Genomic DNA, 27,405 nt, shown 5'->3' with positions numbered 1-27,405 from the left:
GACAAGGTAACTATGCCATGACATCAATGAAAGTGTTTATGAGTTGTTCTGTGGTGAGGGTGTCATATATCGACCATTGATGTGGACATTTATATTAGCCACAAGATTCATCTGAATAGTTCACTTAAGTTTAATGAAATGATTCTACGACAAATATGAAGATCCATATAAATTGTCCATATATAGCACCCTCACTATAGAATGTCGCAAGTATTTATGCTATTGGGTGGAATTATACTGTTGTGACAAAAATTAAGATATGTGTGAGTTTGGGTAAAGTGAGAAAAAGTATGGATGGCAAATAGAAACTCCAAAATCTTAAACAGAAATAAAACTAAAAAGTGGAAGTGAGATTTGATCATTTGAGCATTTATAGACAATATTTTGGATAACCCCAAAGATCCTACATGTTTTTGTACTTGACCTATATCATAATTAAATTACTATTTTACTTTACTGCCACAGCACAGGGGAGGGAGGGAAAAGTTAATTGGAAAAAGGCAAAACGAAAGAAAAGTGCTAAATCTTCACCCCCCAAAAAAACAGAGAAAGAAAAGTGCTAAATTTGTACTAATTTCTAAAGTTAAGCAAAAAGTGTGTCTCCTATCCTAATTAATTAAACATTCCTCCTCAACCAATGTTTAATAAATCAAGATTAAGGATGAAGCTTTTTGCTAAACAAAAGCATCACCAGGCATCAGCCCAGCCCCTTCTCTTCTGTTAAAATCTTCTGTTACATATGTTCAATTGACGGTTTGAAGATGTTATTTTTACTGTTTCTCTCGGTTGTGGGTTATTGATGTGGAATGCACTTAGATGGAATCAATTGTTTCCTTTTTCTTTTTGGCATAGCAGTTCTCACATGCAAACATAGACAGACACAGGGGAGAACTGCTATACCACTTAGGAACCAGACATGTTCATCACACCAACAAACTTATACATACACACATACTATTCATGGATGGATTTCTCTTTGAATAAAGTAATTGCACTTGAATGAGTGCAAGATATAATTGTCATAAATCAACACCAATTACTTATACCGGTTTAGGAAATGTTTTGAGGCCAAAAAAGGGGATTTGCACCCTAGATATAGGGGTCTATGCCTCACCACATATTAAGGGTATTTTTCTAATCATTTTCTTTGTCCTGATTATTCTTTTAATGCAGTCTGAGTTGGAGCTTTCGGCTGAGTAAAACTTCCTTTTCGGCTAAGTCATACGACTTAGTAAAATCAAGCCCCATTCATCAATTGTTGGTGGTTGTCTTCGTTATGCAAGCTACTTGTCAGCCTAATTTGTTTGCCATGATCGTAGGATCTAGTTTCGTATGTTATATTGTTAAATTGTTACCAAGACGTGTTTGATTGGAAATATGACAATAATCGGATAACACATTTAGCTGATTCTAGCTAGCAAAAGACATTTTGTTTGCATTTGAAGAAATTATTATGACAAGAAAACAAACATATATAGTTAAACATTGACATGCAATGTATGATATGATCTAAATGAAGAGATGGTGGCTGTTGAATATTGATGATTAAACAGACGACTCTTTTGTCTCCACTCTTGGGAATGGAGGTCCAGCTCCAGGCACTATCAAAAAAGCAAATAAAGAAGATCACGACGCTCCCTCGAGAATAGCCAACCGACCCTCCTCATGTCATCTGCACTTTCAATTCATCTTCTTTTCATGGCATCCAAAGACACTCAATTTGAGTTGTAAAATTAAAGCCAACACTTGCACTAACTATAGCTATACCTAAGCTTAAGCTAGCTAGGCCTCCTCATATGAATTTATGATTATGATCAAATTTTCTTTTTATGATGATTTAATGTAAATTTTATACAGGAGATGGGGACAATGAGTAGTTGAAGGACTTGAGAGTGGTGCTGTCTTGCATTCAGCATAAAATCAAAACCCATATCTCGTATCTGAAATATTCAGCATCATTCTAGCTTTTGAACCCTTTAGTCCAAGGGGCCTATGGACTTTTGCAGCAACCCCACGAGCATATGGTTTTACAACGAAAAATCATCTTTAAAAGCTGAATATTAGGGTCCTCTATCTTTGTCATTGGCCTCTAAAAGTTGAAATTTCCGCAGGAAAAGGAGTAGGTAAAGAGCTAGATTCTGTTCCCTACACTCCCAAACCACTACTTTTCTTCACTATGAGGGCAAAAAGAAATTTTGGCTTTTGGGTTTATACTTCGGATTCCTCACTTTAAAACCAAATTTTTGTTTACATAAAAAGGAAGTGTGTGTGCGAGTGTGTGAACAAGTTTTTATCACTGAAAAATAAAAGGGTTGGGCCCCCGCAATTCCATGAGGGTTGGTAGAGTACTTCTGCTCATATACTCACACTTTAAATGAGTGTTTGATCGAGCTCGGCAAATATTAAATATGATCGATTTATAACTTCTATGGTAAAGCACTAATTACTTTCATATACTCTCGCACTTAAAATGAATCGAGCTCAGCTCATCATATTCCGCCTTAAAATATTTGTGCATAAAGAAGAAGTAATTATTGAAAATTGGATCTTATAATTATTGAAGTTATACTAATCGATCATAATTATTGAAGTTATATATCTCAACTTCTCAACACTTACTCATTTTATGCATAATTGTCAATTGCCATTCAATCTTTGCACATACATATGACAGGGGAATGATAGCAACATTTTAATCCTCAACAACCCTCGCTCTCACACTTTACTGCTTGGCCTTCGTGGGTGGAGGGGATTAATAATGGTGGGAAGAAATTGCCTACAAAATCCAAATTCACATAGGTACCACCTTACTATTTCTATTCAAAAAAAGGAGAGTATAAAGATAAAAACAAAACGATCCACCTTTTAATATCCAATGGGATGGCGTCACGTCTCCATCCTGCCCCAATTTGCGGGCTCGATATACTGCCATCAAATTATACTCAAGGGACCCTGAACCCTTTTCTCATGTGACTAGGGCCAATAAATAAATAAATAAAGCATATAATAAATCTTTGTGTAAACAGCACCATGTATGGCTGCTATGGAAAAAATATGATCTTTGGATAAAGTAAAAAAGATGATCAAATTGTGCTGATGGCAATGTCATTGCGCTCCACATTTTGTCCTATTTCCTGTCCCTTTTTTTATTTTTTTATTTTTTTATTTTTTCTATTTAACCTAATCTTTTGTCACATATGATCCATAGGGCTAGCAGGTGGGCTATGGTGATTAAATTAAATTCATCAGTTGATGATCACCAAACCTGCGGACCTGCATTTTGTCTAATGGGTTCACCTTTTCAGTGGGGGTGGATCCGATTGCCATTTAGTGATGGATCGATCGATATTGATGTGGTCCAGATTAAACTTTCATGGCTCCCACCAAGGCCATAGCTGGCCTAATCAGGCAATTCCAGGTTGCATTCATTGATTAGCAAGCTGAGATCATAATTAAATCAGAGTTTCATTTAATTCAATTTAATTTACTTAATTACCAAGTGGATTCCGACAGCATCGATCATGGGATCCACATTGTTGGAAATCCTTCATAAAGCAGAAGGGAACTAGTTAATTAGTTTTTTTTTAATTATAAACAAAGTAATATTTTAACTACTCTAATGTACGAATAAATGGATTCGAACTCGATACAAAGAGAGAAACGCACTACATTGATAAACTAACCTAATTCACATGTGCGGAAAAGTAATTGATGATTAGTATAAGTTAGCTGGTGTTTTTTTCTGAATGTCGTTGGTGGAAGGCATGGCATGAGTTTTACTGTAAGAGGCAGAGCCCATCCAAGAGAGAAATTAGAGAAAAAGGGTACTTTCTTTCCAACAATTGTCGCTGTAGGGTAGGGTGGTCCATTTGATATTAAATTAGACGTGTGAGTAAAAGTAAAATGAGGTGATGGATGCTGGACAGGTTTCCGTGATGCCACCTGTGAAATGAAGGCGGAGTTGATAAGATTTGCATAACCTGCTGTGCATGCAATGAAATGCAGGTGGTGTTTTAAATGCATGGTTGCCTTTTGCACTAAGCTACATGCAAAAATAATATACCCCATGTCGGGGATCGGTGGCTAAACGACAGGCTCGTAGTTGGCGTTTTTCTATTTGTAGTGTAATAAGCTGGTAAGTACTTCTACTAAAAGCAACTTTTCCAGGCATTGGCTTTTTCCTACCATATCTCACACTCACTGTGCCCACTTGTTTAATTTTTCATAAAGAAAAAAAAGACTAAATCCCTGCTCGTTTGGCTGATCAATACAACACAATAATTAAGGTGATATATCGCTATATCCGGCAGAGCTGTCTGATATCTGGGGGAGCTGATACAACAGCCATGGGGTTTGGTCACGAGAGGCCTCCAGAGAGATAAGAGGAGATAATTATTATCACTCACAGACTTCCACACAGTAATATAATAAAACAAAGCACCAAGCTACAAAGTTTGTAATGTCAATCATGTGCTATCCATAGGAGAAACACTTTTTTCATCTCCGTTGTATTGTCTTTTTCTTTCTATCTTTCTTCTTTTTTATAAGTGATGATGAGAAATAAGAAGAATTTTATAAGCAACATGATGAGAGATAAAGAAGAAGAGGGCAATGCAACCGGGAGCGAAGGTTTTTCTCCATGCAGAGAGAGAGGAGAAGAGAGAGAAGAAAGAAACCTGTCTTTATATTATTTTATTGCTGATGAATCAAATACAACAAACACGCATGAAAGGCCCCAAAGACCCTTTTTTTTTTTTCACGCCATATGATAGGAGGTTTCTCCTCCTCATCATCTTGAGTTTTTTTTTTTTTCCCCTTTAACAATAAAAAAATCAACCAAAAAAAGTGTAAGCACACGTGTGGCCATGCACACCCGAGCGAAACACCCAAATCAAAAAGAGTTACAGTATGGTTAGGCCCACCTCATGGCCAATAAAAGAGGCAATTCCCGCCAAAAATGCACTCACATACACAGACGTGTGCCACCAAGCAGTGCTAAGAGAGCACACAAACCACTCAAAAAGTCTAAAATGGGGGTGGAGCCACCGATCGCATTCAAGCTGGTTTTCCCGTCAAATTCAAAAGAGGCAGAGAAGTCTTGACTTGTAAATTGATCCCCAAGAAGCTCAAACTTCAAAGCTCACTCCCCTAATTTTGCCAACCCTAATCTCTCTTTCTCTTCTTCTTTTTTCTTTTGATGCCCCACCAGCTTCATCGTTTTCTTCATTCAATAATCAATGCAGCCTTTGAATTTAATCCCCCACTTCTCTCACGCTTCCATGACTCCACTACATTTAAAAACATATATATATATCTCTTTTTTCCCTTCGCTTTCTCGTCACACACCAAAACATTACCAAACAAATCCCCTTCTGCCTTGGGAATCTGCAAAGCCATTATTAATAATGAAATAATGGCATTGCCCACCAACAAAACAAATAATAAAATCTCCAAACTCACCAAACTCTCTCTCATACATACATACACTTATATATATATAGACACTATAATCTACACAAAACCCATGATCAGGTCAATTTTAATCCCAAAACCCTCCTAAAAAAATATTGAGGTTTCTAGACAACTTTTTGGACCACCATTTTCCTTTCTTTTATTTATAGTCTCCCTTTCCCCCATCTCTCTCTCTCTCTCTCTCTCTCTCTCTCTCTCTCTCTCTTACTCGGAGTTTCCTTTGTCATCATCTACCCATAAGCAGTTATTCAATTTCCTCCTTTTATATGATATTGGTGATGATGATGATAAGGAGACGGACGAGGACGATGACTCAGAACTGGACCTCACTCTGCCCCGAACCGTAACTCGAAGCTGTGGCAAAACATCGGGTGATGACTTTTTTATCCCACTATTTTCAACCACCACTTCTTGCATTAATCGATAGCATCCGATGATTTTCTCCTGCAAATTCATTGAAAATGAACACATATATAATAATTATTTTAAAATCCCAATTGAAATCATCAGAGTCCCATGTGCTTACTTTGCTCAGTCCACCACACCATGATTCAGCATGTTCCGGATTTTCAAGCGACAAATTAGGGATTTCATTGGCTGCGGAAAGTATGGCTGCCGCAGCAATGCATGATGGCCAATATTCAAGAAAGCTGGTTTCTGTTGACATAATCAATCAACAAGAACAAGTCAAGGGCCACTAATTATATATTATAATAATATGTACTGTAGTGTAAAGCAGCCTTTTCTACGTAGGCGTACTGCATGTATATGTATTTCTTTACGTACACATACGTACACGTACCTTTGATATTCGATAATATGATTTCTGTGGCCCGTGAAATCAGAAATCCGATGAAAGTTGCCGTTGGGTCGAGCTTGCATGCAAAGAAAGCGACGAAGCTGAAGGGTGTTATGGATCGTAGCCTCCAATCCAAAACACCCAGCACAAGGAGCTCCATCCTACGGATTGTTCTCGGTTCGAAGATAAATTTCGTACCTTCCACCTACGACACATATTATATTATGTCCTAAACCTTTAAACAAATTGATAAAATATTAGATTAAGAAGAAATTAGCGTTGGTTGTGTATTATATATGTACCTGTAAATCCAACAGAGAAGGAACCAGAGGTTCCTCCATCTTAGCAGCTAAGGACAAGCAAGCAACACTTAAAAGTTGCATTGGCCACCCATTTGCTTGCTGGAACGAACGAACAAACAAACAAACAAAACGAATACTATTAGCAAAAGCTTTTATCGTCATCACATATATAATAATTAAACACATTAGATTATTGCTCTGTGATGGAGTTTTTACTTGAGATTTTATGCTACAAGTATTTTTCACGTGCAATGCACGTGACAAGAAAAAAAGCAAATTATGATAAATAAAAAGGCATGTAATAATTAGTATGATTGTACTTTTATACTGTAGTTATTATAAAGTCCAATTAAACATAATCACTATGTTGGGAGTTTAGAGGATCGTAATTGCCTCCTCATCCCATGAACTTTATAATGTAACAGTACGTACGCCCAATCACCTACTGTACAGATTTCCACGTACGTTTGAAAAGTCAAATATAATTACTAATATATAATTAAAGGTTTTTCAGAAATAATTAAGATAATTAATCTTCATCATTATCCAGCTTTCTTCACATAATCATCCAAGCGTTAACGGAGACTGAGTTTACCGGCAAGCGGCGGGAGTACAAGAACCGATCCAAGTAGTTAACGGAGAGATACGCCGTCAGCGGGTGAAACCCGTAGTAACTCTGGACCTGCAAAACCATCCATACATGACGTAATATTAATTTAACTAATAATCATAAGTGAACCGCCAGCGAGCTTTATAGTTAGATCCGGCTGCTGATAAAGAAAATCTTCACTTCAGCCAAACAGTACGCACCCCCGGCGCAGGTTAGAAAAGCCGGAGACAATACGGTCAATAGATCTAACGAGCGCACGCGCATGCCATGGCAATCATGTAATAAGTGCGAAGTTAGTGTCCGATTATGAAAATCTGGAATTTGATTGGTTAATTACCTTGAGAATCCATGCAACGGAGTCGGCTCGGGCGGAGATGTCGAGGGAATGATCGGAGTGGAAGCGAGACAAGTAGTCGAAGCCGGGGACGTAGTTGCGCTCGTCCTCTATGAATCCGGCGATGGATTCTTCGCTACACGCCGGAGATTCCAAGTCCGACGAGCATTGCGGCGACTCTCCGGACAGAATTCCGGAGTAGTCCTCGCAGCACAGTAGGTCCGAGAAGCAGTCGGAGCTCCAAACCGATGACATGATGGTGGTGATGATGATGATCGCTGCCGTCTCCGATCGATAATCTCCTTCATTCTCTCGCCATCGCTTGGTGGCCGTCGGATTTGATCGGACACGTCGCCGGAATGCTTGTCTCTGTGTGTGTTTAGAGAGGGGAGAGTGTGTGTTTGTGCTTGTGTGTGTCTGTGTGAGGGAGATGAGTAGACAGTCTTTAGACTTTGAGATTTTGATTCGGCGATTCTATCTGTTTCGTTGGATATAAATAAATATGAGGTGCTGTATTTATTTATTTATTTTTGTTTTTGTTGGAGGTGAAATTTCGAGACTGGAACAGGAGATTTGATTTTCCCGGGAAAATATAATTTTCCGTTTTTAGGGGGGAAATATTACGTAAACAATGCGTGATGGCTACTGGAGTTCCATCACGTCAACTTACACAATAGAATGGTGATGCCACGTGGCCCATACGATTTACTGATATTATCTTTTTCAATTTTTTGGTAAGATGTCTAGTTTTTTCTTTTCAAATTCAAGATAGCGTCTCATTCAAACTTAGGAATTGTATAATTTATCAAAAAAAATTAATAGTTAATTGTGCGCGAAGAACTCACTGGTATTGTGGTTGGAGCAATTATTCTTCTATAAAAGGTTATGAATTTCAGTCCTAATATTAATACGTGCGAATTTAATATATTATCGTTTTTTATTTTATTTATAAAAAATGTCCTTAAAACATAACTAATAGTTAGTTGTTGGTCTCCTCTTATCTTGTTTTATTCCATTTCAAAATCATCATTTTGTAGGTTCTTAATAAATAATGTCAGGTCATGTCATAATTAAATTTATTTTATCAGAATATAATAAAGTATGGCAATTCTTTTCGCACTTAAAAACAAAACTGTTGATGTGCGTGCCTAACATGGTTCTTTTCTCTAGTTGTTGTCAAGGGTTTTTCTAAACAGATTTTATATTTTAGAGGTCAACATTTTGCTAATTCCGGCTCTTAACAATGTTGTCCACCTTTTTTAAGTACTCATTGATTGGTATTAATTATGGGCAATGATTTTTCCACTTCTATTTTATCCACTTACACTCCTTTTTTAGTTATAAGAAAAGAGTGTAAGTTGATAAAATATGAAAAAAAGGAGTGGAAAAATCACTACTCTTAATTATTTATTTTTACGAGTAAAATTAGTAAATAAATTCCATGAAAACATTTTGTTTGTTTGTTTGTTTACAAAATTGGTTTGGAGGGAAACAAATGGGGACGTAGAAAAGTCCCCAACCAGTAGGGCAATATACTTTTGAATATATATATATATATATATATATATTTATTTTTCAGCAATGCATAAAGAGACCTACAACGTGTAGTCCTGTATGGATGCATCTGAGATGACATGACATATAATTACATTGGTGGACCTTGTTTGGATGTCACAGTTAACTTAATACCATTTCACACAGTCACGGCATGCGCCAACTTAATAACATATATATAAATGGCTTTATCGTTTGATTTTGGAGCTTTGCTTTTGTTTGGGGACATGACATCATTGAATATGAATATGGGGCACGCTCATTTTCCTGCTTAATCTAATCAAATAATTATAAGAAATCTGGATACAAAGAAAAAAGAGGCAAACTGCGTCAATGAAAGGCAAAATGGGTCGGGTGGCACTACCGAAAGTAAAAGGAGAAGACCACACCAAGTAGACTTTGGATCAGTACATTGGATTCTTAAATAATACATAGATTGTAAACCTGTCGGATAAGTCTGTTTGTCGAAGCACTGAATTCGTCCTTTTACACTTAAATTCGAATTCTCATTCTTTTACAATAGCTTAAACTATTTATTGTATAAAAAGAATATAAGTACGTAAATTGGAATAGATTTATAAAGTAGCACAAACAAATTTTTGTTTTGCTTTAGAAGGGAAAGCGTAGTGATCTAATTGTTAACTTTTGTGGAGCTTGACGATTTTCTTTTTATTGGTACAGAAAAAAGAAAGAAAGTGGAAAGTAAGCTATCTCTTTCTCCGTGACATGATGATTTAACATTTTGAACTCTTAAAAGTTTGCATACAGTATGCGTTAGAATAGAATGTGAATAATTAAAGTAGCCAATCTCGGACTGCCATGACACCAAAAAGAGAAAAAGACTATAATTTTCCAATTAGAGGTGAAATTATTAAATAACCTTTTCATCTTGATGATGACAAAGCTGTCCCATTCAAATCCGTGTATGTGAATAATTCTACTGGGTTAACAGAGGCTACTTTTTCCAGTAAAAATAAAACAGAGGCTGCTTTCTGGTAAAATCCAATCTAATTAAATTGCTGGGCCGGGTACCTCTTGTCAGCCCAGTGATGTGGTTGTTGACTGGTCAACGGATCAACTGGCGGGAGGTACTGACAGTCAAAAAAATATAATGTATGATCATCGACCCTACTTGCCAGTTGCAAACCAACAACAAGAAGAAAATAAAAGGGACTCAAACGTTAGCCTGAGGGTTGGCACATGAATGTGAAATAAAATGTGGAAGGTCCTGAATTGTTGATGCATATTTGATTCACAATGCATCAACGATTTGATTCGAACGAAAAGTTTTTAATTATTGATGTGTACGAGTTTCATTCTGCATTAATAATCGAAAAAGGCTTGGTCGTCATGTGAACCCTTGTCATTAATGCTACAAATATTTGGTGGATTCACTGTGGAAAATGACTAGAGGACATAATCTGCGTCGGAGTGGTTGGAGTGTGCCGTGTTCCTTAACTACACATTGTGAGTGATTTGACTCCCTGCACATCCAACATAGGGTGGCAGCTCGGAACATTTAATTGATTCAGATGACATATATATAGTTGGGATTTGACTCCCTGCACGTCCACGTTCAGATTTGGGGAGACATTGGCGCTCAAAGTTGGGATTTGAATTTTGATCTTGTGTGGAGGGAATTTTGTTGGTTGTTCCATTATTCAGAAGAAAATTCAAGGGACATTAAATTCAATAAAATTACTTTGGAGTTAATTTATTCATATTTTAATTGAACATCGCATCCAAATTCAAAGCAATCATTTTTCACTTTTATTTCTGGATAGAAGAGATGAAATTTAGTATGTGGACTGTTAGGTGGCCAGTCTCAGTATACTACATGCCTTTGAATGACAGGTAGAATTTTCATCCCTATTTGCCATTGGCGAATAGAAACTAAAGAGGTACGCTTCGTAAAAGGATAATGTTAGACTTATTACATTTTTATACCATATTATATATAGCTTCTTTTATAAAGGTGAAACCCACTCAACCTAGTTCGGCATTTGCTTAAAAAATTATACATGTATGTTATATGATCCAACATGTCAGAAGACTTCACTCTGAAAGTAAAACTATGACTTGCTATATAAATTTGTCTATGTGTTAATTAAGAAGAAATTAAAATTAAAATTATATAAAATATAAACAAAAAACAAAAAACAATGTGTGGAGGAGATGGGCTAGCTGTGTCTGTCCAGCTCTGCCCCATGACATGAATCATGATAATTTAATTGCTAGTTAAAAGATGAAGTGGGATCAGCACTGTTCTTTTAGCTTTTGATAATTTGCTGTCCTTGTATTATCTGCCTCTCTCAGACAAGACAATTGGAGAGATTGCTTTTAATTTTCTTTCTTTTTTGTCAGACAGAGTGAAGAAGAAGCTAGAGTTTTTCATGAATAATAGGCTCCCTTTGATGCTGAAATGAATTCTGGTATCAGTTTCTATCCATATGCTTTTAGAATTATTGGACTCTCAAAAACTCTATGTATAAATAATAGGACCCATAACATAACTCCCCTTTTGCATTTTGGTCAATGGGTAGATTGAATATTAGGTTGTGCAGCTGATCATGATTTTGGGGGATATGCATCTTCAATCAGTAAATAATTTTATAATGACTCTCAAAATTAATTAACAAGCCCCAATTGCTCATTCCCATCCCATCAAGTTAATTAAGCAGTGTTTAATTAAGTTTAACTTATGTAATTCCAAATTTACAAGCCAAAAAGAAAAATGACAAAATAAAGGATTTTCAGAATTTGCATGTATTTGTTATGCAACTGACAAAACCGGCTTGTCTCTGGTTTGAGATCTTCTCATGTTTGATAGCAGACAATTAGACAATAAATAATAATTATTATTAAAACTAGTTGCTAACTTGTTTGTTGGATGTATAGGATAAGGAAGACCAAACAGAGATCTGCAAATGAAGAAGAAAAGAAAATCAAAACAGAAGAACAGGAATCTGGGACTGAAGCCAAATGAGTAGTTAGTATTTGGTATTTTGGAGTGTCGATCATATTCATATGTACATAAAAATATAAATGTGGTTTTCATAATTATATGTTGAACTGAAATGCCAATCAAATGAAAACTATAGATTATAGACTTGATGGATAGCTCTCACTCACCTAATGCCTAATGCCAACAAACATGCTTGGAATTGGAAACCATGCACTGATTGCTTGCCCCCTCTGTTCAGGAGTCTGATGCTGACTTTTGTGCTGTTTAAAATAATGCATTATTAGTATTATTTTTTTTATACAAGGATCAGAAGTGAAGTCTCCTCCAGTGCTTGGTTCATCAACTAGTTTTATTCAAAGCAAGACATCCAAGGCTAGGAATCAGGGCACTCATCTTTATCAATGCAATGACTTAGGGTAGGGGGCGGCTCAATCTTTTCAGCTAAAAGCAACCTTTTATCTTATGTGCGAAAGCACGCCACAAAAGCAACAAGAGAACTGGGCTAGCAGAGACCTAAATTCTCCAATTAAGTTACCTCCTGGATATTAGTAAATCAGCAGAGTCAACAAGCTCTTGGATTAATTATCTCCCCCCGAATCTTATGAACTGGCGTGAGGATAATCCTTGTGGTTCTGGAAAGCCTAAGCACAACTCGGAAGTCAATACCATACGTTGTATCAAATCCTTCCCAATGCATATCGGAACAAGCTGGATGCGGTTAACTTTTGCACCATCACTTGTGCCTGTGACATACAGGGGCTTCTTGTGCTCTGTAGTTGATCTACACACGTATAAAAATTCTGCAAGTGAAGACACTTTTTTTAATGGGCTAGATTCCGTCAGCACATTTTTTTAAGATATGATCTTCAATAACCTGTCAACACAAGGATGAATCTGGGCTCGGATGGATTATGAAATGACAAACCTAGAAATGGTGCTGGGCCTTCAGTGAATGGTTGTGGAAAAATCTGACCAAAAATATAGAACAAGAAGAAGCACTTTGATGGGATTTATGTATTAAAAAGGATAAACTTTTCAAAACAGCAAAAGTGAATGGGGCTTGAATTTCAATTGGTTGGTTAGGAAGGAAAGACCAACCAAACCAAGCCCAGTGAAAAATCATTGCCTCCGCTGTATTTCTTCAGCTCCAAAAAAATACCAAAAAATTCAACACATGGCTTCGCCCAGGCTCGAACTGGGGACCTTCAGTGTGTTAGACTGACGTGATAACCAACTACACCACGAAACCATGTTGTTAAGTTCCCACAATATGTTGCCTTTAAAGATGAACTCAACTGAAGAGAATCCATAAAACAAAAGTGAAATCTCAAAAAAAGGTGGTCCTTCAAAATGGCTTCGCCCAGGCTCGAACTGGGGACCTTCAGTGTGTTAGACTGACGTGATAACCAACTACACCACGAAACCGTGCTGTTAAGTTTACGCAATATTTAGATTTTAAAGCCTAACACAATTGAAGAGAATCCACAAAAGCAAGGTGAAATCTCAAAAACAGTTTGTCCTATAGAAATGGCTTCGCCCAGGTTCGAACTGGGGACCTTCAGTGTGTTAGACTGACGTGATAACCAACTACACCACGAAACCTTGATGTTATGTTTCCACAATAGTTCGACTGACATAGCAATATTTCAACTAAGAAATTCATAACACCAAATATTGCTCACCTCCTTTGATGAAAGGTGATATTCCTCATATATAAATTACGGTTTGATACATATGTAAAAATAATTTATTAAAAATAAAAGAAAAACTATATATGTCAAATTATTATCCACAAAAATGTGGAAATTCATACTTACAAATCAAAATTTAGACACATACAAAAATAATTCATAAAAAATATAAAAAGAAAAACTTTTACACACATGAAATTGTTATTGGAAAAATTACAGGAGTTTCTACCTATAAGGGAAGGATGCAAGTATGTTCCTAAGAGCATCTTCAGCAGACTCCCTAGCTACTTTGGCTAAAAAGAAGGAAAATCCTCCTTCCAGCAGACTCCTTACTTGTCTCTCTATTTTAGGCCACTTTCAGTAGCCCCTGAGGGCTCGGGCTGGGGAGGCGGGGGGGCAAGAGCCCAAATGCAAGTTCCAGCAACAAAGGCTAGCCTGGGCAGAGTGGGGTCCACGAGCCTAGGCTGGCATTGGCGGATCCACAGAGGAGCAAAGAGGTGCAGCTGCACCTCTCCTCACCGGAAACTTCATGGGGATGTCAGAATATGCCCCTTTGCTATTGCCCACCAATTGTTCGACTAAATGCCTCAAAGACGTTGTTTTGTTTGCTGCTGTGAGAGACTCTAAATATTTACCTTAGATTGTTGGGCTCGATCTCACGAGCATGTAGGAGAAAACGGTTCATCAATCGGAGCTCCACAACCAAAGTTATGAATTTTCGAAGTTTTTCTAGAATTAAAGTTAGAGTTGCAGAGGCTCTTCGAGGAAGAAGAAAGACTCTGCTTCTCACTTTTGATTTTTTTTTAAATGGTCCAATAGCAAACTGACACATGTCCATTTCTAATTGGCCTAACTTAAAAAATTCATTAAAAACTCATATGTGTGCCAAAAAATTCACAAAAAATTACCCAGAACTTTTAATCATGTGTACTTTTATCTCTGACCTTCAAATCACATGTGCTTTTGGTTAGATTAATTGGTATTAATTTTGGTTAGATTAATTGGTATTAACTTTTGTTAGATTAATTAAGTAATTGACATGGATTTTGTTCATATTTGATATGAATTTTGGTAAACTAATTGTGTCACTGACATGGATTTTGTTCATATTAATTGATATTCCATACATACTGTAATCAATTAGTAATACACGTAAAATTCTTATTTGTTTTAATTACGAATAACATTAGTATTGTTAAAATTCTAAGGGCATTTGGTTGTCTAAATTAATTTTTGAATTTTTAGCCTTTTTTTTTAACACACTACATGGATATTAGACTTGAACCTTGGACCTTGCTCGAGTCCTTTGCGATTTTTAGTCTTTTAAATCTTGCACCTCCCCTGAAAAATTCCTAGATCCGTCCGGCGGGGAGCGAGCTCACCAAGGCAAGTGACGTCGGAGGCGTAATTAAATTTTTTCTTTCTTTCCACTGCCATGTGCGCATAACCTGGTCCTTCGATTTCCGATTTTTCATCCAATCCAATGCCCTGCTGAATTTTTTTCTATAAATACCAATCCATACTCTTCACTTTTAACAACAAATTCACTTTCTACTCAATAATTTTTTCACTTTCAACTCTAAATTTTTTTCACTTTCAAGTTTAATTATTCACTTTCTACTCAATAATTTTTCACTTTCAACTCTAAATTTTTTTCACTTTCAAGTTTAATTATTCAACTCTAAAAAAATTTATCTGAAATTTGAAACTCCGAATATCTTATCAGAAAATCTCATCCGAATATATTGTCCAAATTAATTGTTAGGTAAACAAATTTGTGAAAAAAAACAAAAAATTGAATAGTACCCCCCTTGCCATGACAACTGCTGGAAGTGAAACTTACTTTTTGCGACATGACACTATTTTCGTGAATAGTGTCTACTTGCTATGGCAAGATTTCAACTGCTGGAAGTGCCCTTAGAGAACCAACTTTTGGCCCTCTACATCTAGCAATGAGGAAAGAGAAATGAAGACTCGCCAAATTGAAGAGAAAGATAAAATGAGAGAAAATAATAATAAAATATTTTAGATTAGTCAAAACAGAGAACATTGCTGGAGAAAACACCTTTTAAGTGATTTGCTATAATAGCTTTCTAACTTTTTTATCTAGAATTTGGAGACTCCTGAGATAATCTAGCACTAAAGTGAAAATCTCAACAAACAAAAAACATATGGCTTCGCCCAGTCTCGAACTGGGGACCTTCAGTGTGTTAGACTGACGTGATAACCAACTACACCACGAAACCTTGTTGTTATGTCTCCTCAATATTTGGGATTTAATACTAAATAGACAGCTGACTAATATCAAGGGGGGAGGTACTGACTCATTTTGCTCAGTAGCACAGAGCACAGGGGAACAGGAAGAGGTTGGGCGACAAAGATGATAAGCACCGGTAGGTTTTCACCTTCCTGCAATTACAAGTCTCTTTCCACCACCGGCCTCTCATTCTCACCATACAAAGCCCACTTGGGCTTGGCCTTCTTCCCACACGCATCTTCAACCTCTTCGCTCCTCACCACTAGTTTCAAAACCAGCTTGTTCCTCTCTCCCATTCAACAAACCCAGCGCACAATTCTCGGCTTTTGCGGCGTCCATGGCCAGAGAAGTAGAGTTTCCCGAGTCTCTGCCCGAAAAAAGCAGCGAAAAGGCGGCGTTGAGCTCTTAGAAATGGACGACTCTGATGACGAGGAGTTGGACTTGGACTTGTTGGACGGCTCGGATGATGAGTTGGGTGGCGACGGTGACGACAAAGAAGATACGTTTGTGCCGTTTGGGAAGATGAAGAAGTGGCTGGAGAAGAAGCCCCGTGGGTTTGGCGAAGGCAAAGAGTACGACATTTCAATTGAAGAGAAGCTGCTCGAAGAAATGGAGAAGAGTAGACAAGCGCAGGCTGAGAATCTCACTAAGCTCTCAGACGACCCTGAAAACCTTAATTCCAAGCAAGACCAAAGCAAGAACAAGAACAAAGGTCTGCGTCTGTCTTCATTGGCTCTAAATCACACTCAGTCACTCACTCTCTAATTTACGATTGAATGTTTTACTTCAATTTTACTGCATTTGCAGCTGAAGAAGTGGTTCCAGCTGGAGTTAGAGTTCGTGTGCTGAACCTTCCGAAGAAGAAGAACATACATAGGGATTTGAGCGCAGCTTTCAAATTAGTCCCTGGTTTGCTTAGCATAAACCCTGCGGTTTCTGGAAACAAGAAAACTAAGGACCCCATTTGCAAGGGTTTTGCTTTTGTTCATTTTAAGTCTGAGCAGGATGCAACTAGGTATGTTTTATGTTTAAAGTTATGAAATGGAATTCAAATTTTAAAACTTTTGCTGGTAACAATTATAAGAATATGAAAAAAGGTAGTGATTGATGAGAAAGTGCAAAAGTTTTGGGCTATGAATGTGGATAGGTGTGGTATATTAATGTAGAACAGGTTACAGGGCACACTTTCAGGTATGCTTATAGAGATTTGAGAACACTATCAAGCATGCATATTAACATTTGCCTTTTGATCTTAGGCATAGTGGGATAAATCTTATTGTTTTGCTGGCATTCTATTATCTGAAATGATTGGCATTCCTCTCATGGCAGGTTTGTTGAAATGTTCTCTTCTCAGAGTGTTCAATTTGGTAAAATTCAGAAACAGATAAAATGCGAGTTTGTAGATTCGCAAGCCCTGAATTATGAGCAGAAAAAATCAACAGATAACCATACTGCTCCTCGACTAGCTGTTTCTGGACTGGGAGGAAGTCAGAAAGCTGTTGCTGAATTGGATGTTTCTTCCCTGGATACATGGGAGGAGACCATACCTGATGAATATGACGGCTCTGATGTGGAGCTTGTTGGACCAGAACTGGATGATGCCATAGATAATATGCAGAGAGCTGATTCTGACTTTGATGATTCTTCCCTGGACACATGGGAGGAGACCATACTTGATGAATATGAAGGCTCTGATGTTGAGGTTGTGGGACCAGAACTGGAAGGTGCCATAGAGAATCTGGACTCTACCAGTAGGTCAGACCTAAATGGTGGAGATAGAGATAGCATGGAATTAAGGACAGAATCTGAGTCCTTATTAGCACATTCATCTTCCTCAAAGCAGCTACTTTCCAAGAGTAAAGAAGAGAAGCTTCCTCACCGAAAGCCGGTTGTGAAAGGGAAAGCAGAAAGGTCTCCCAAGAAGAAACTAACTGTGAAAGAAAAAACAGTGAAGGTTCCAAAATTGACTGTGGGGGGATCTGCCAAGAGGTAATCAACTACTTTTTGCAGAAGTTTTCATTTGTTTTTATTTCTTCTTTTAATGGAAAAATTACATTAAGTTTGTTGATCACGTTGCAGGTTAAAGGTCAAGGAGAAGGCTGTGCTTAACGATGTGTTCTCAAAATATGGGGCAAAAGCTACTTTGGCTACGAAGGAAGATAGCTAACCACCAGTAACCAGGCTATTGTAAATCTTTTTGATCGAGAAAAGGAAACCATAACTATGAGTATGATGTGTAACTGTAAACTGGAAAGTGCAAATTCATGAATGAAATATGCTCTTCTTCCCCTTCTTGCCGTCGATGTTATAGTTGATTATCTTGTCTAGAAACCTTTGGTTACACTTCCGTTTACAGTCTTATAATATAACATGTCAAATTGTCTCACGAGTCACAACAAAACATGTCATTCAGTTGGTTCGAATCAGTACATAATGCTAATGGTTTTGCCTTATTTTCTTATCTTTCTATTTCTACGCAGAAGTTGGTTAGGCCGGGAGATGTTCTTTAAACGTTGACGTTGAGAACATAAATAAATGATGTCGTATTGTCATATGGGCCTTATTTTCTAACTGAGTAAGAAAAGTCAGAAAATTACCTATTCTTCTATGTTGCCTGTTTGTATAGTAGTACTGTAATTGTAATTGGTTTTCTTTCCTGTTTCTATCAACTCTATCTGTCCAGGGTTTAGCACTATCTACTTCTTTATAAATACCTCCTCTTTGGAGAAGAATACAGACCAGAAAATTCTCATATACTTTGGCTTCTTCCAATTTCATAGGATTTGATTATCTCTCAAACTTTCCATTACCCAATCAATTCCTTACTTTTGTTTTTCAGTTAGGAGAAGTGAGCCTTAGATATTATTATTTACATTATGCTCCATAGAAGGGGATACTATGCTATTATTTTGGGCACCGTATGTTTTTTAGGTGTAGCCTTTTTTGCATGTTTTGGTTTAATTCTCTTTTACAATCTGCAAGAACCCGAGTTCAGCGTCACAAATGCCTTTCTTACCCAATTCAACTTCGACAGAGCCACCGACCAGAGTCTCCACTACAACCTTGCTCTTGACATCACAATAACAAACCCCAACAAAGGGGTAGGCATAGAGTACTGTGACATCCAAGCCATTGCAATGTGTGGACATAAGATGTTTGCTCTCTCAAGGTATGCAGTTGGTGCAGTTTGAAGAAGCTCAGATTTGCAAGTTTAAATCCGAGACCGTTGCTGGTGTCTATAGTATTGACTTGCAGCTTGCTCTTCGGGTGAAGGCTAGATACGGTAAGTCATTCAATGGCAGAAGTAATAAGATTGGCATCCTTTGCAAATTGTTGGTTCCTTTGACTACTTTTGGAATATCTGTTGATGGCAATGACAGCGAGTGTTTCAACACTACAAAGTGCTTCAATACTAATAAATTCTTTCCCGAAATTTACTAACCTTTTGTGGCAATCTTCCTTATTTCATTTGGGATGTTCTCTTTTCAACATTGTCATGGTGTGTAAGTTTTTATTTTATAAACCTCTAATAGTCATACTTAAACAAGGAGTTACAAAAGCATAATTAAATTCAATTTGGCTCAATTAGATCCAGTATACAGACTTACAGTAGTTGTGCCGTGCCACTGTGAACATGGAAACCCAAGTTAAGCTCATTATTCTCCCTAATAATACACTTTTTTTTGCCAGACATAGCAGTTAATTCAAACATTATATTATAAGCAAAACATCCTCCCTGCAGGCTTTCTGTAGAAGACCCTGCATAGCAGTTAATTCAAATATTATTAGTCTTATAATATAACATATCAAATTGTCTCACAACGAAAGACTCATGCCATTCGATTGGTTCGAATCTAAATATAATGCTAAATTCACCTAAATTTGTTAATAGTTTTGCCTTATTTCCTTATTCTAGCGGACAAAATTTATAGAGGAGATTCCTTTATGTTCGATTCTCTCCTCCAAATATTTATTGTATGAAAAAAAGGAAAAGAAAGAAAAACGTTAAATGATGTCGTGTTGTCACATGGGCCGTGGCCCACAACTGATAGTTAGCCGGCCCAGTCAAACCCAAATCCTCTTCTATCTCTCTGCCTCTGGCCCTCTGGCTCTGTTTCGAAACCTGGACAATCCATCCTGACACTGCGAGTGTGATGAACTGCTTGTCGCACGTTTCGTCATACACAACCGCCATTTTCAGAAGGAATGGTCGTTTCATGGCGACGAGTTTTCTGTACAGACCTTGTTCGTGGAAAAGAAAATTGGACCTTTCGTGTGGGGTTAAGTGCATCAACTTAGAATCAACGAGATTCCATGCTCAGCTCTACTCGTCTCGAAGCAAAGCCAGCAGCAGCAAGACGACGTCGTCTCGTACACGGAGGAAGTCAGAAGCTGAACCGGTTGTGGAGCTGGAAAAAGATGCCTTCTATGTAGTGCGCAAAGGAGATATTGTTGGTGTTTATAAGAGTTTCAGCGATTGTCAGGCTCAGCTTAGTTCTTCGGTAAGTTTTCATTTTTCTTTTTCTGGGTTAAATGGGTTAATGTGCTTGAACTTCACTTCACTTCACTCTTTATTTTTTGTTTGGAATTGTTGTAGATATTTGATCCTCCGGTTAGTGTGTACAAAGGATACTCTTTGCCTAAGGATACTGAAGAGTATCTTGGTTCATGTGGACTTACGAATGCCATTTACACAATCGCGGCTGCAGATTTGAAGGACGATATTTTTGGCAAGCTTATGCATTGCCCTTTTCAAGTAAGAGTTCACTTGCTACCCTCTGCAATTCGTTTTCCGATTTCGATTTCAAAAAGGCAAATTTTTTACTGTGTGCCCATTTGGAATTAAACTCCTAATTAGACTTCCAATGGACCAGTGAGATTTAGGCTTCCAATTTCAATTTCAAAAGTCCCCATTTGAAATTGAACTCCTAATTGTGCTTCCAATGGACCAGTGAGATTTATCATTTATGGCATAGCAGTTGATTGTGCTTGTATCTTGTATTATATTTCATTTTTAGTAATTGTCAGCTCCCTTTGCATGTTCTGGAGTAAGATAAAAAATGTACTATACGCAACAGAGACACTTTTAACTTTGAGGTTGAAAAATGTAATGATTAGTCTGAGCTCAAGCTTTTTTGGACAGGTGTTTTTGAATTAATTTGAGTTGCTTCTCCATGCATCTCGTACTCATTATCTATAGATTGGGAGTATAATTTATTTCGTTTTCACTTCAGGATCCAGCATCTTTGCAAGGTGGAGCATCCGTCATGGATGCACTCAAAAAGAGATCCCATGAAGTGCCAGCATCAGATAATTTGGTGAGTTCATAATCATGGCTATCTCTGAAATACCCTCATTGGAGAAAGCGAAGAACAATTGTTGTATTCTTATTTCTGACTATTACCAGTAAAATTTGTTGTATTCTTGAGCATTTCTATTTCTTTATAGACAATAAAGATACATTATCTCGTGTGTTTCTGGGCATTTTCTATTTTGTTTCTTGTTTTTCCCTATTCAAATGTTCAGCTTCTTTTGTATTGTTAATTGTTTTGGTTTGCGTATAATATGATATAACTACAATTTAAAGACGTTGTAGGTTGATTATGTTCTGTGCCTTGTGCGTCAGATGCATTTTGATTTTGCTGCTTTAGTTTCTACTTGTTTCAATGCTTTGCAGGAAGTAATTGGTTCACCTTCCATAGCAGATGATCCATTGAGAAAGCATGTCAAGATAGATCATTCCACTCAATCATTACCCTTAGATTCTGTAAGTTGAATTCGTGGTAATGCCAATGATGTGTGATGATTGGAAAACAAGCTTTTATTGTTTATTTTTTTAAAGATGCTATAAATATAAACCCCTTTGCCCACTTTTTGGTGTCTCTCAAGTGATCTTTCACAGTCTGGAGTTCTGTACATTATTATCATTTCTTTGCACTTGTGTTGTTTAACCAAAAAAAAGAAAAAAAAGAAATGGAAAATGATTTGGTGGTCATCTTATATTTTTAGGGCTTCTGTACTCTTGAGTTTGATGGTGCATCAAAAGGAAATCCTGGACTAGCTGGTGCTGGAGCTGTGCTGCGAGCTGATGATGGAAGTTTGGTATGCATTTTAGCTTTAGAGTTTGCATACTTTAAAACACAAGAAGAGTCTTCTCTTTGACCATGCTTCTTCTGTAGATCTGTAAACTTCATGAAGGTCTGGGTGTTAGAACCAATAATGTTGCTGAGTACCGAGCTCTGATTCTAGGGCTAAAATATGCTCTTAAGAAAGGTTTTACTAAGATTCGTGCCAAAGGTGACTCCAAACTCGTCTGTATGCAGGTATGTTTTTATTTTTGTTATCTTCTGCTAAGGGTGATTTATCTTATCTGTTTCTGTCATGGATTGTTATACTTCGTAATTCTTTTTCTGTTTAAAATGGTTTTAATCAAACTCCAGGGACATCTGCTGCACTTTCAGTCTTTAGTTTGCATGTACTGGTTAATGTTTTTAGATGCCAATGCAACCATCTTTAAGTTGTCCTTATTGATTTTGAAAAAGAAAATTTGATTTGACATATGCTCTGTTAGGGTCTTTAAGCTTAAAACACTGTGTACAGTGTTGTAATTTCTCAAAGGGCCCTTCCTTACATCCAGTGTTTATGGTGTTTGATGCTTCTGGCGTTCTGTATTTGTTATTTCCTTTTCTTCTTTTTTCCTGCAACTGTATAACTGTGATGTTACTGGAACAGGTGCAGGGGTTATGGAAGGTCAGAAACCAGAACATGTCTGATTTGTATGAAGAGGTGAAGGAACTGAAGGATAAATTTCTCTCCTTTGAGATCAGTCATGTTCTCAGGGTGGGTAAAGTCGATTCTGTTTATATTATATGCTCTACAATACTTTTGTGGGTTTATATTACAATTCTTGTTAAATGCTCATCCATCCCATTAATTCACCACCTCATTTCGGCTGCTTATAACGTTCTGAGATTTTCTTGTATACCCAAAAGGAACTCAATTCTGAGGCAGATGCTCAAGCAAACTTGGCAGTCCGTCTTGCGGGTGAGGCTTTCAAATCTGAGTTTGCGTTTATGCAGTTTCTGGATTCTGTATATGGTCAATCTAATTTATCAATGTTTATGGGGCCTGTTCACTATGCAGATGGTCAAGTCCAGGAGGAGTTTGGGAAGTAGGTTAAATGATAGTCTACTGCTGGGTATGTTTTGGGTTGGCATGCAACAGAAGGTTAAGACGATAATCACAAAGTTTTCTTATTCTTTGGCCTAAAGTTGAATGCTAATGCAGGTGACCTGAGTTTTTGAGGGTTAGACCCTGATAAGTTCAGGATATTTGGGCTTCCAGCTGAGTGTACGATGAGCACTGTGGCTTGGTGATTTGCTATTATGTGGTTTGTTGGGCATGAATTAGCAGCACAGCCATGATTTCAGCTGCGTAACTGTCTGACTCGTAGCGTTTCTGTAAATCAATCTTTTGAGGTGGAGCCAGGGTGTGGCAGCGGGGTGAAATAATTCATGATAGAAAGGAGACTCAGTTTCACAAACTCTGATACGGCAAACATTGGGATTTGCAAGCCTCAGCATACAGAAAAGGAAAAATGCATAGGAGAAATGTGTTATTATAGCATTAGATAATAATTGTTTCAATATTCTTATAGTTTTTATGCACTTTTACGAACAGTTAGGAGAAATCTTAATGTTGTAACATACTGTGTATACGACGATAAAAATGAAGCCATAAAGCATATACAATGTGATTTTCCTACCGTCTAATTGGCATAATTTGATGTCTGAATTGTTTCTCGCGAATTCGATTGAACTTGATGCTATCTCAATGCCACACATTAGGTTAGGTTCAATGGCGATAAATTTCGTCAATAGAATTATATAAACAAGTGGAGAAAAAAACAATGAAATTAAAACTTTCTACTTGGAACAATCAAATTAAAATTCATATTTAAGTTTTTTCAAAGGCGAATACTTGGAAACCAAGCAAAAGGCAGTTGGTTAAATGATGCGATCCCATTAAACTTTCTTCTGAAGTTTAGTTGGAAAATATAACCCTTGAAATACAGAGGTCGCTAGTCGGCGCTACTGCTAAAGATGACGGTGACAAGGTTAATGAGATTGCTGCCAAAACTAACGACAAGACCTTCACTTTCTTCTTCATCTTTTCCATTAAAATGTTCATTTTCTTCCACATCATCATCATCATCACTGTCTTCGTCCGACGTCGTTTCGAGCACTGCTGCTGATGCTGTTGATCTTGGTGATGAAGAAGATAATGATGTACCCATCTACTCTAACCCAACTGCTCCTTCGGCGGTTAAGCCCATGATACCCACTCTTCTTCAGCCACGCGTTGTGGTCTACGATGGGGTCTGCCATCTCTGCCATGGAGGTTTCAGAAATCCCTTTTCCGCTTTTCCTTTTTTTTTTTTTTTGTGTGTGTGTGTGTGTATTTTGGGCTCTGAATTTCTAGGTTTTCATTTCAGTCCAATTTGTCAGATGGGTTCTGTTCTGTCTAAAGTGGTTTTCTTTCTTTCCTTTTCTCCCCGAAAAACTGATAAACAGGGGTGAAGTGGGTGATTAAAGCAGACAAGTACAGGAAGATCAAATTCTGTTGCCTTCAATCGGAGACTGCTGAGCCTTATTTGAGATTGTGTGGTCTTGATCGAGAGGATGTTCTTCGTCGCTTTTTGTTTGTTGAAGGCCCGGGGCTATATCACCAAGGCTCTACTGGTTAGTACCTCTCACCATTCTTCAATTTTGTAATTGGTATGCTTTAGATGCTGGATTTGCCTGTTACTAGTACTTTGCATTGAGGTTGGTTTTGGGTTTCTATGTATTCTCATGACACTCACCTCAAGTTCACATCTTTATTCATGGGCTTCCCCTTGTTTGAAAAATTAATTCATTGCTCAGTTACCAGTCTTAGTAAAGTAACAAAACTAAAAATGGGTACTAATAATAATGTGGGACTTGGTATCTGTAACTCCTCTGTTTTAGACATGTTCTAGATAGGAAGCACAGAAGGGTTGGTTTTCTTAGGTGTGACCAGGAATAATATCGAATTACATTGCAAAATCTGAGTAAAGACTATAACCCATACTAGACATTCCACATTCTTTCAGTATTTGATTCTGGATTGTAAATGGGGATTTCGATATATTGCTTTTGTAAACTAACCCTCTTTTATTTGCACTCATAATTCTGTCAATGCTGTTCGGAAAATAAAACCAATTATGAAAACTTTGAGGGAAAATGCAAATTGTATATGAGAGAGAGAGACACAAGATTAGAAAAGTCCATCCTTCCAAATCAAAGGACACAATTTATACACTTTTAATTTAGATCTGATTTTCTTTAACTGCTTAATCATGGCTCTTTGCATGGGCTTTATAATAAACATGTTGAATTTTTGTTGCACAGCTATGATTAAAACAGGAATGAACTATGTAACTTCCCAGATATTTGGGTTTGGGGTTAGGTAGACATGCTTGATCCTTGTATAAGTAATAGTCTTACTGCAACCTTTCCATAGCCCATCTTTCCAAATAAAAGGAACTTGGTTTTAGTTTCCCTTTAGTAGACTTTCTTCGGCCATAATAATTGAAAACGCAGAGGAACACTTTTGAACCTTACATCCACACCATTTCTGAAGGTTGATACCGTTAGGTTCCTCAGGATGGATGTCTAAGATTCTGGGGATTCTTCTTTCTTGTTCTGATAAAAATCGTAGCAAGAAACTTAGTTTCAAACTTGACTCATTATTCTGTGCATAGTTCTAGTTCTAAACTTTGTTGTTCGAGAGAAACTTTCTGCTCTTGGCTTTGAGTGAACAAGACTTTAATCATGATAAACTAATAGAATTTGGGCAGATTTTTATGTATATGAATGTATGAATGCAAACCATGTCAGTTGCAAGTGCTTTTCCTTTTAGCCTGCATCTCATATTTTTTGCTTGTAAGCTTTTGAAAATGTGGTCTAAATTTCTCAGTTCATATGTTTCTGCAGCTGCACTGAAAGTATTGTCATACTTGCCTCTCCCTTACTCTGCTTTAAGCGCATTCATGGTAATCCCAACTCCTCTGAGGGAGATTGTCTATGATTATGTTGCCAAACGGCGCTATGACATCTTCGGCAAGTCTGAAGATTGCTTAGTCTTGCAAGAGAAAGAGTTGCTGGAGCGTTTCATTGATAGGGAAGAGATAATGTATCGAGCTCGACCAGATTTTTAATTAGCTCCCATAAAGCTAGCTATCACCTACGTTTTGGTTATGGTTGATGTAAAGAAATGAAATAAAATATATCATTCTGTATACAATGTGGCTATTTTGATTACCATAATGTGATACAACAGTTCGGTCCTAGATTGCAGCTTTGAGCTGTGGCATGCGTTCCGTTCTTTTATAAGCTAGATAAAAATCTTGGTTTGAGCAGAGTCCATAAAAAAGCCTCAAAACGTTTTAACTGGTGCAACTAAGAGGAGGGTCCGGGGGATGCAGAAAAAGCATATGCAAACAAAACGCTTCTACTGGTGTTATAGGGCTCAACAAAGAATGAAGAGCCCTCCAAAAATAGGCGTATGCCCCAATATGCGGCGCGCACACGGTATTCTTTAGTAAAAGGCGAAAGAACAGTTCGCTTTGTGCTCACCGCAGGGCTCCGTGGTTTACAAGTGAGGGCTCAATACGCATATATACTTGCTCTTCGATGCTAGTTTTGTCTTTCGCCGGCGATGTGGGATTTAAGGTTTCCATCATTCCGCCAGCTGGACTTGAGAAGCATAGTTCTCAACTTTTTCGCCTTGAAAGGAATAAAAAATACATTTTATGCCCAACAACTGTCTTCGTTAGTCCATTCAGGTCATAGAAACTATTGAAAGGTGAGTTAAACACTGCTTCAAAATGAACCAGACCAGGTTCATATTTCTCCTTTGAAGCTTCTCTCAACAACTGTCTCCATTGAATTATAGGGCTCAGCCAAAGATGACTAAGTCCTCCAAAAATGGGCATATGCCGCTAATTGCAGCGAGCACACGGCATTCTTTAGTAAAAGGCGAAAGAATAGTTCGCTCTGTGCTCACTGCACGGCTCCGTGATTTCCAAGTGAAGCTCAAGCTGCTTAATATATTAGCTTCTCAGATCATAGCATGGAGCCGATCACACCCTTCATCACCCAACAAGGTGGTAGCCGCCCGCCACCAACAGCACCGTTAAGTTGTTGGTTTTGTAATGAAATATGAAGTGCTGGAAATATGAGTTGCTTCAGCAGAGCTCTTTGTATTCTGATTCATTTAGCTTCTGTTTACAATGATAAGCTCAAAGGCTTTTTAAAGAGAACAAATATTCTAGAGAATACTTCCTAGAGAACCTAAAAGACATTGCATAGGAACTCTACCAAATTAATTAAGGACAGC

General features: G+C 37.5%; 4 protein-coding genes and 6 non-coding genes across 12 annotated transcripts; 3 read left to right on the top strand and 7 right to left on the bottom strand.

Moving 5' to 3' along the window:
* Positions 1-4,664: 4,664 nt before the first annotated feature.
* Positions 4,665-8,006, bottom strand: CYCD1;1 (CYCLIN D1;1). Its single transcript, XM_008247248.2, has 6 exons — positions 7,521-8,006; positions 7,169-7,255; positions 6,574-6,672; positions 6,275-6,476; positions 5,999-6,129; positions 4,665-5,916 (listed from the first exon to the last, which is right to left on the bottom strand). Exons 1-6 carry the CDS (start codon positions 7,770-7,772, stop codon positions 5,677-5,679), a joined length of 1,011 nt encoding a protein of 336 aa, XP_008245470.2. The 5' UTR covers positions 7,773-8,006; the 3' UTR covers positions 4,665-5,676.
* Positions 8,007-13,211: 5,205 nt separating this feature from the next.
* On the bottom strand, positions 13,212-13,285 carry TRNAV-AAC (transfer RNA valine (anticodon AAC)). The gene has a single exon. It is a non-coding gene; the product is annotated as a tRNA-Val (tRNA).
* A 102-nt stretch (positions 13,286-13,387) lies between these two features.
* Positions 13,388-13,461, bottom strand: TRNAV-AAC (transfer RNA valine (anticodon AAC)). The gene has a single exon. It is a non-coding gene; the product is annotated as a tRNA-Val (tRNA).
* A 103-nt stretch (positions 13,462-13,564) lies between these two features.
* On the bottom strand, positions 13,565-13,638 carry TRNAV-AAC (transfer RNA valine (anticodon AAC)). The gene has a single exon. It is a non-coding gene; the product is annotated as a tRNA-Val (tRNA).
* A 2,261-nt stretch (positions 13,639-15,899) lies between these two features.
* TRNAV-AAC (transfer RNA valine (anticodon AAC)) lies at positions 15,900-15,973 on the bottom strand. The gene has a single exon. It is a non-coding gene; the product is annotated as a tRNA-Val (tRNA).
* A 65-nt stretch (positions 15,974-16,038) lies between these two features.
* On the top strand, positions 16,039-18,273 carry LOC103343591 (RNA-binding (RRM/RBD/RNP motifs) family protein). The gene is made up of 4 exons (XM_008247247.2): positions 16,039-16,696; positions 16,792-16,999; positions 17,314-17,973; positions 18,064-18,273. The coding sequence occupies exons 1-4, from the start codon at positions 16,108-16,110 to the stop codon at positions 18,149-18,151; spliced, it is 1,545 nt and encodes a 514-aa protein (XP_008245469.2). The 5' UTR covers positions 16,039-16,107; the 3' UTR covers positions 18,152-18,273.
* A 1,817-nt stretch (positions 18,274-20,090) lies between these two features.
* LOC103343590 (RNase H family protein) lies at positions 20,091-23,756 on the top strand. 3 transcript variants are annotated; one of them, XM_008247246.2, is made up of 10 exons: positions 20,091-20,486; positions 20,582-20,740; positions 21,219-21,302; positions 21,662-21,751; positions 21,994-22,086; positions 22,164-22,307; positions 22,717-22,824; positions 22,977-23,028; positions 23,128-23,182; positions 23,272-23,756. In XM_008247246.2, exons 1-9 carry the CDS (start codon positions 20,139-20,141, stop codon positions 23,157-23,159), a joined length of 1,110 nt encoding a protein of 369 aa, XP_008245468.2. In that variant the 5' UTR covers positions 20,091-20,138; the 3' UTR covers positions 23,160-23,182; positions 23,272-23,756. The 3 variants fall into 3 exon arrangements, with proteins under 3 accessions (XP_008245468.2, XP_088903081.1, XP_088903079.1); XM_089046955.1 differs by having other exon boundaries at positions 22,717-23,028; XM_089046953.1 differs by having other exon boundaries at positions 22,717-23,028; positions 23,128-23,403.
* Positions 23,757-23,980: 224 nt separating this feature from the next.
* On the top strand, positions 23,981-26,356 carry LOC103343589 (Putative thiol-disulfide oxidoreductase DCC). The gene is made up of 3 exons (XM_008247245.2): positions 23,981-24,384; positions 24,558-24,725; positions 26,001-26,356. Exons 1-3 carry the CDS (start codon positions 24,087-24,089, stop codon positions 26,222-26,224), a joined length of 690 nt encoding a protein of 229 aa, XP_008245467.1. The 5' UTR covers positions 23,981-24,086; the 3' UTR covers positions 26,225-26,356.
* A 175-nt stretch (positions 26,357-26,531) lies between these two features.
* On the bottom strand, positions 26,532-26,651 carry LOC148919824 (U5 spliceosomal RNA). Its single transcript, XR_016124868.1, has one exon. It is a non-coding gene; the product is annotated as a U5 spliceosomal RNA (small nuclear RNA).
* Positions 26,652-26,966: 315 nt separating this feature from the next.
* On the bottom strand, positions 26,967-27,081 carry LOC148919823 (U5 spliceosomal RNA). The gene has a single exon (XR_016124867.1). It is a non-coding gene; the product is annotated as a U5 spliceosomal RNA (small nuclear RNA).
* Positions 27,082-27,405: the final 324 nt, after the last annotated feature.

The sequence above is a fragment of the Prunus mume genome, linkage group LG2, assembly GCF_029339155.1.
Source record: "Prunus mume cultivar Tortuosa linkage group LG2, ASM2933915v1, whole genome shotgun sequence".
NCBI lineage: Eukaryota > Viridiplantae > Streptophyta > Magnoliopsida > Rosales > Rosaceae > Prunus > Prunus mume.
The sequence above is the reverse complement of the archived record's forward strand: the minus strand, read 5'-3'. Positions and strand labels throughout refer to the sequence as shown.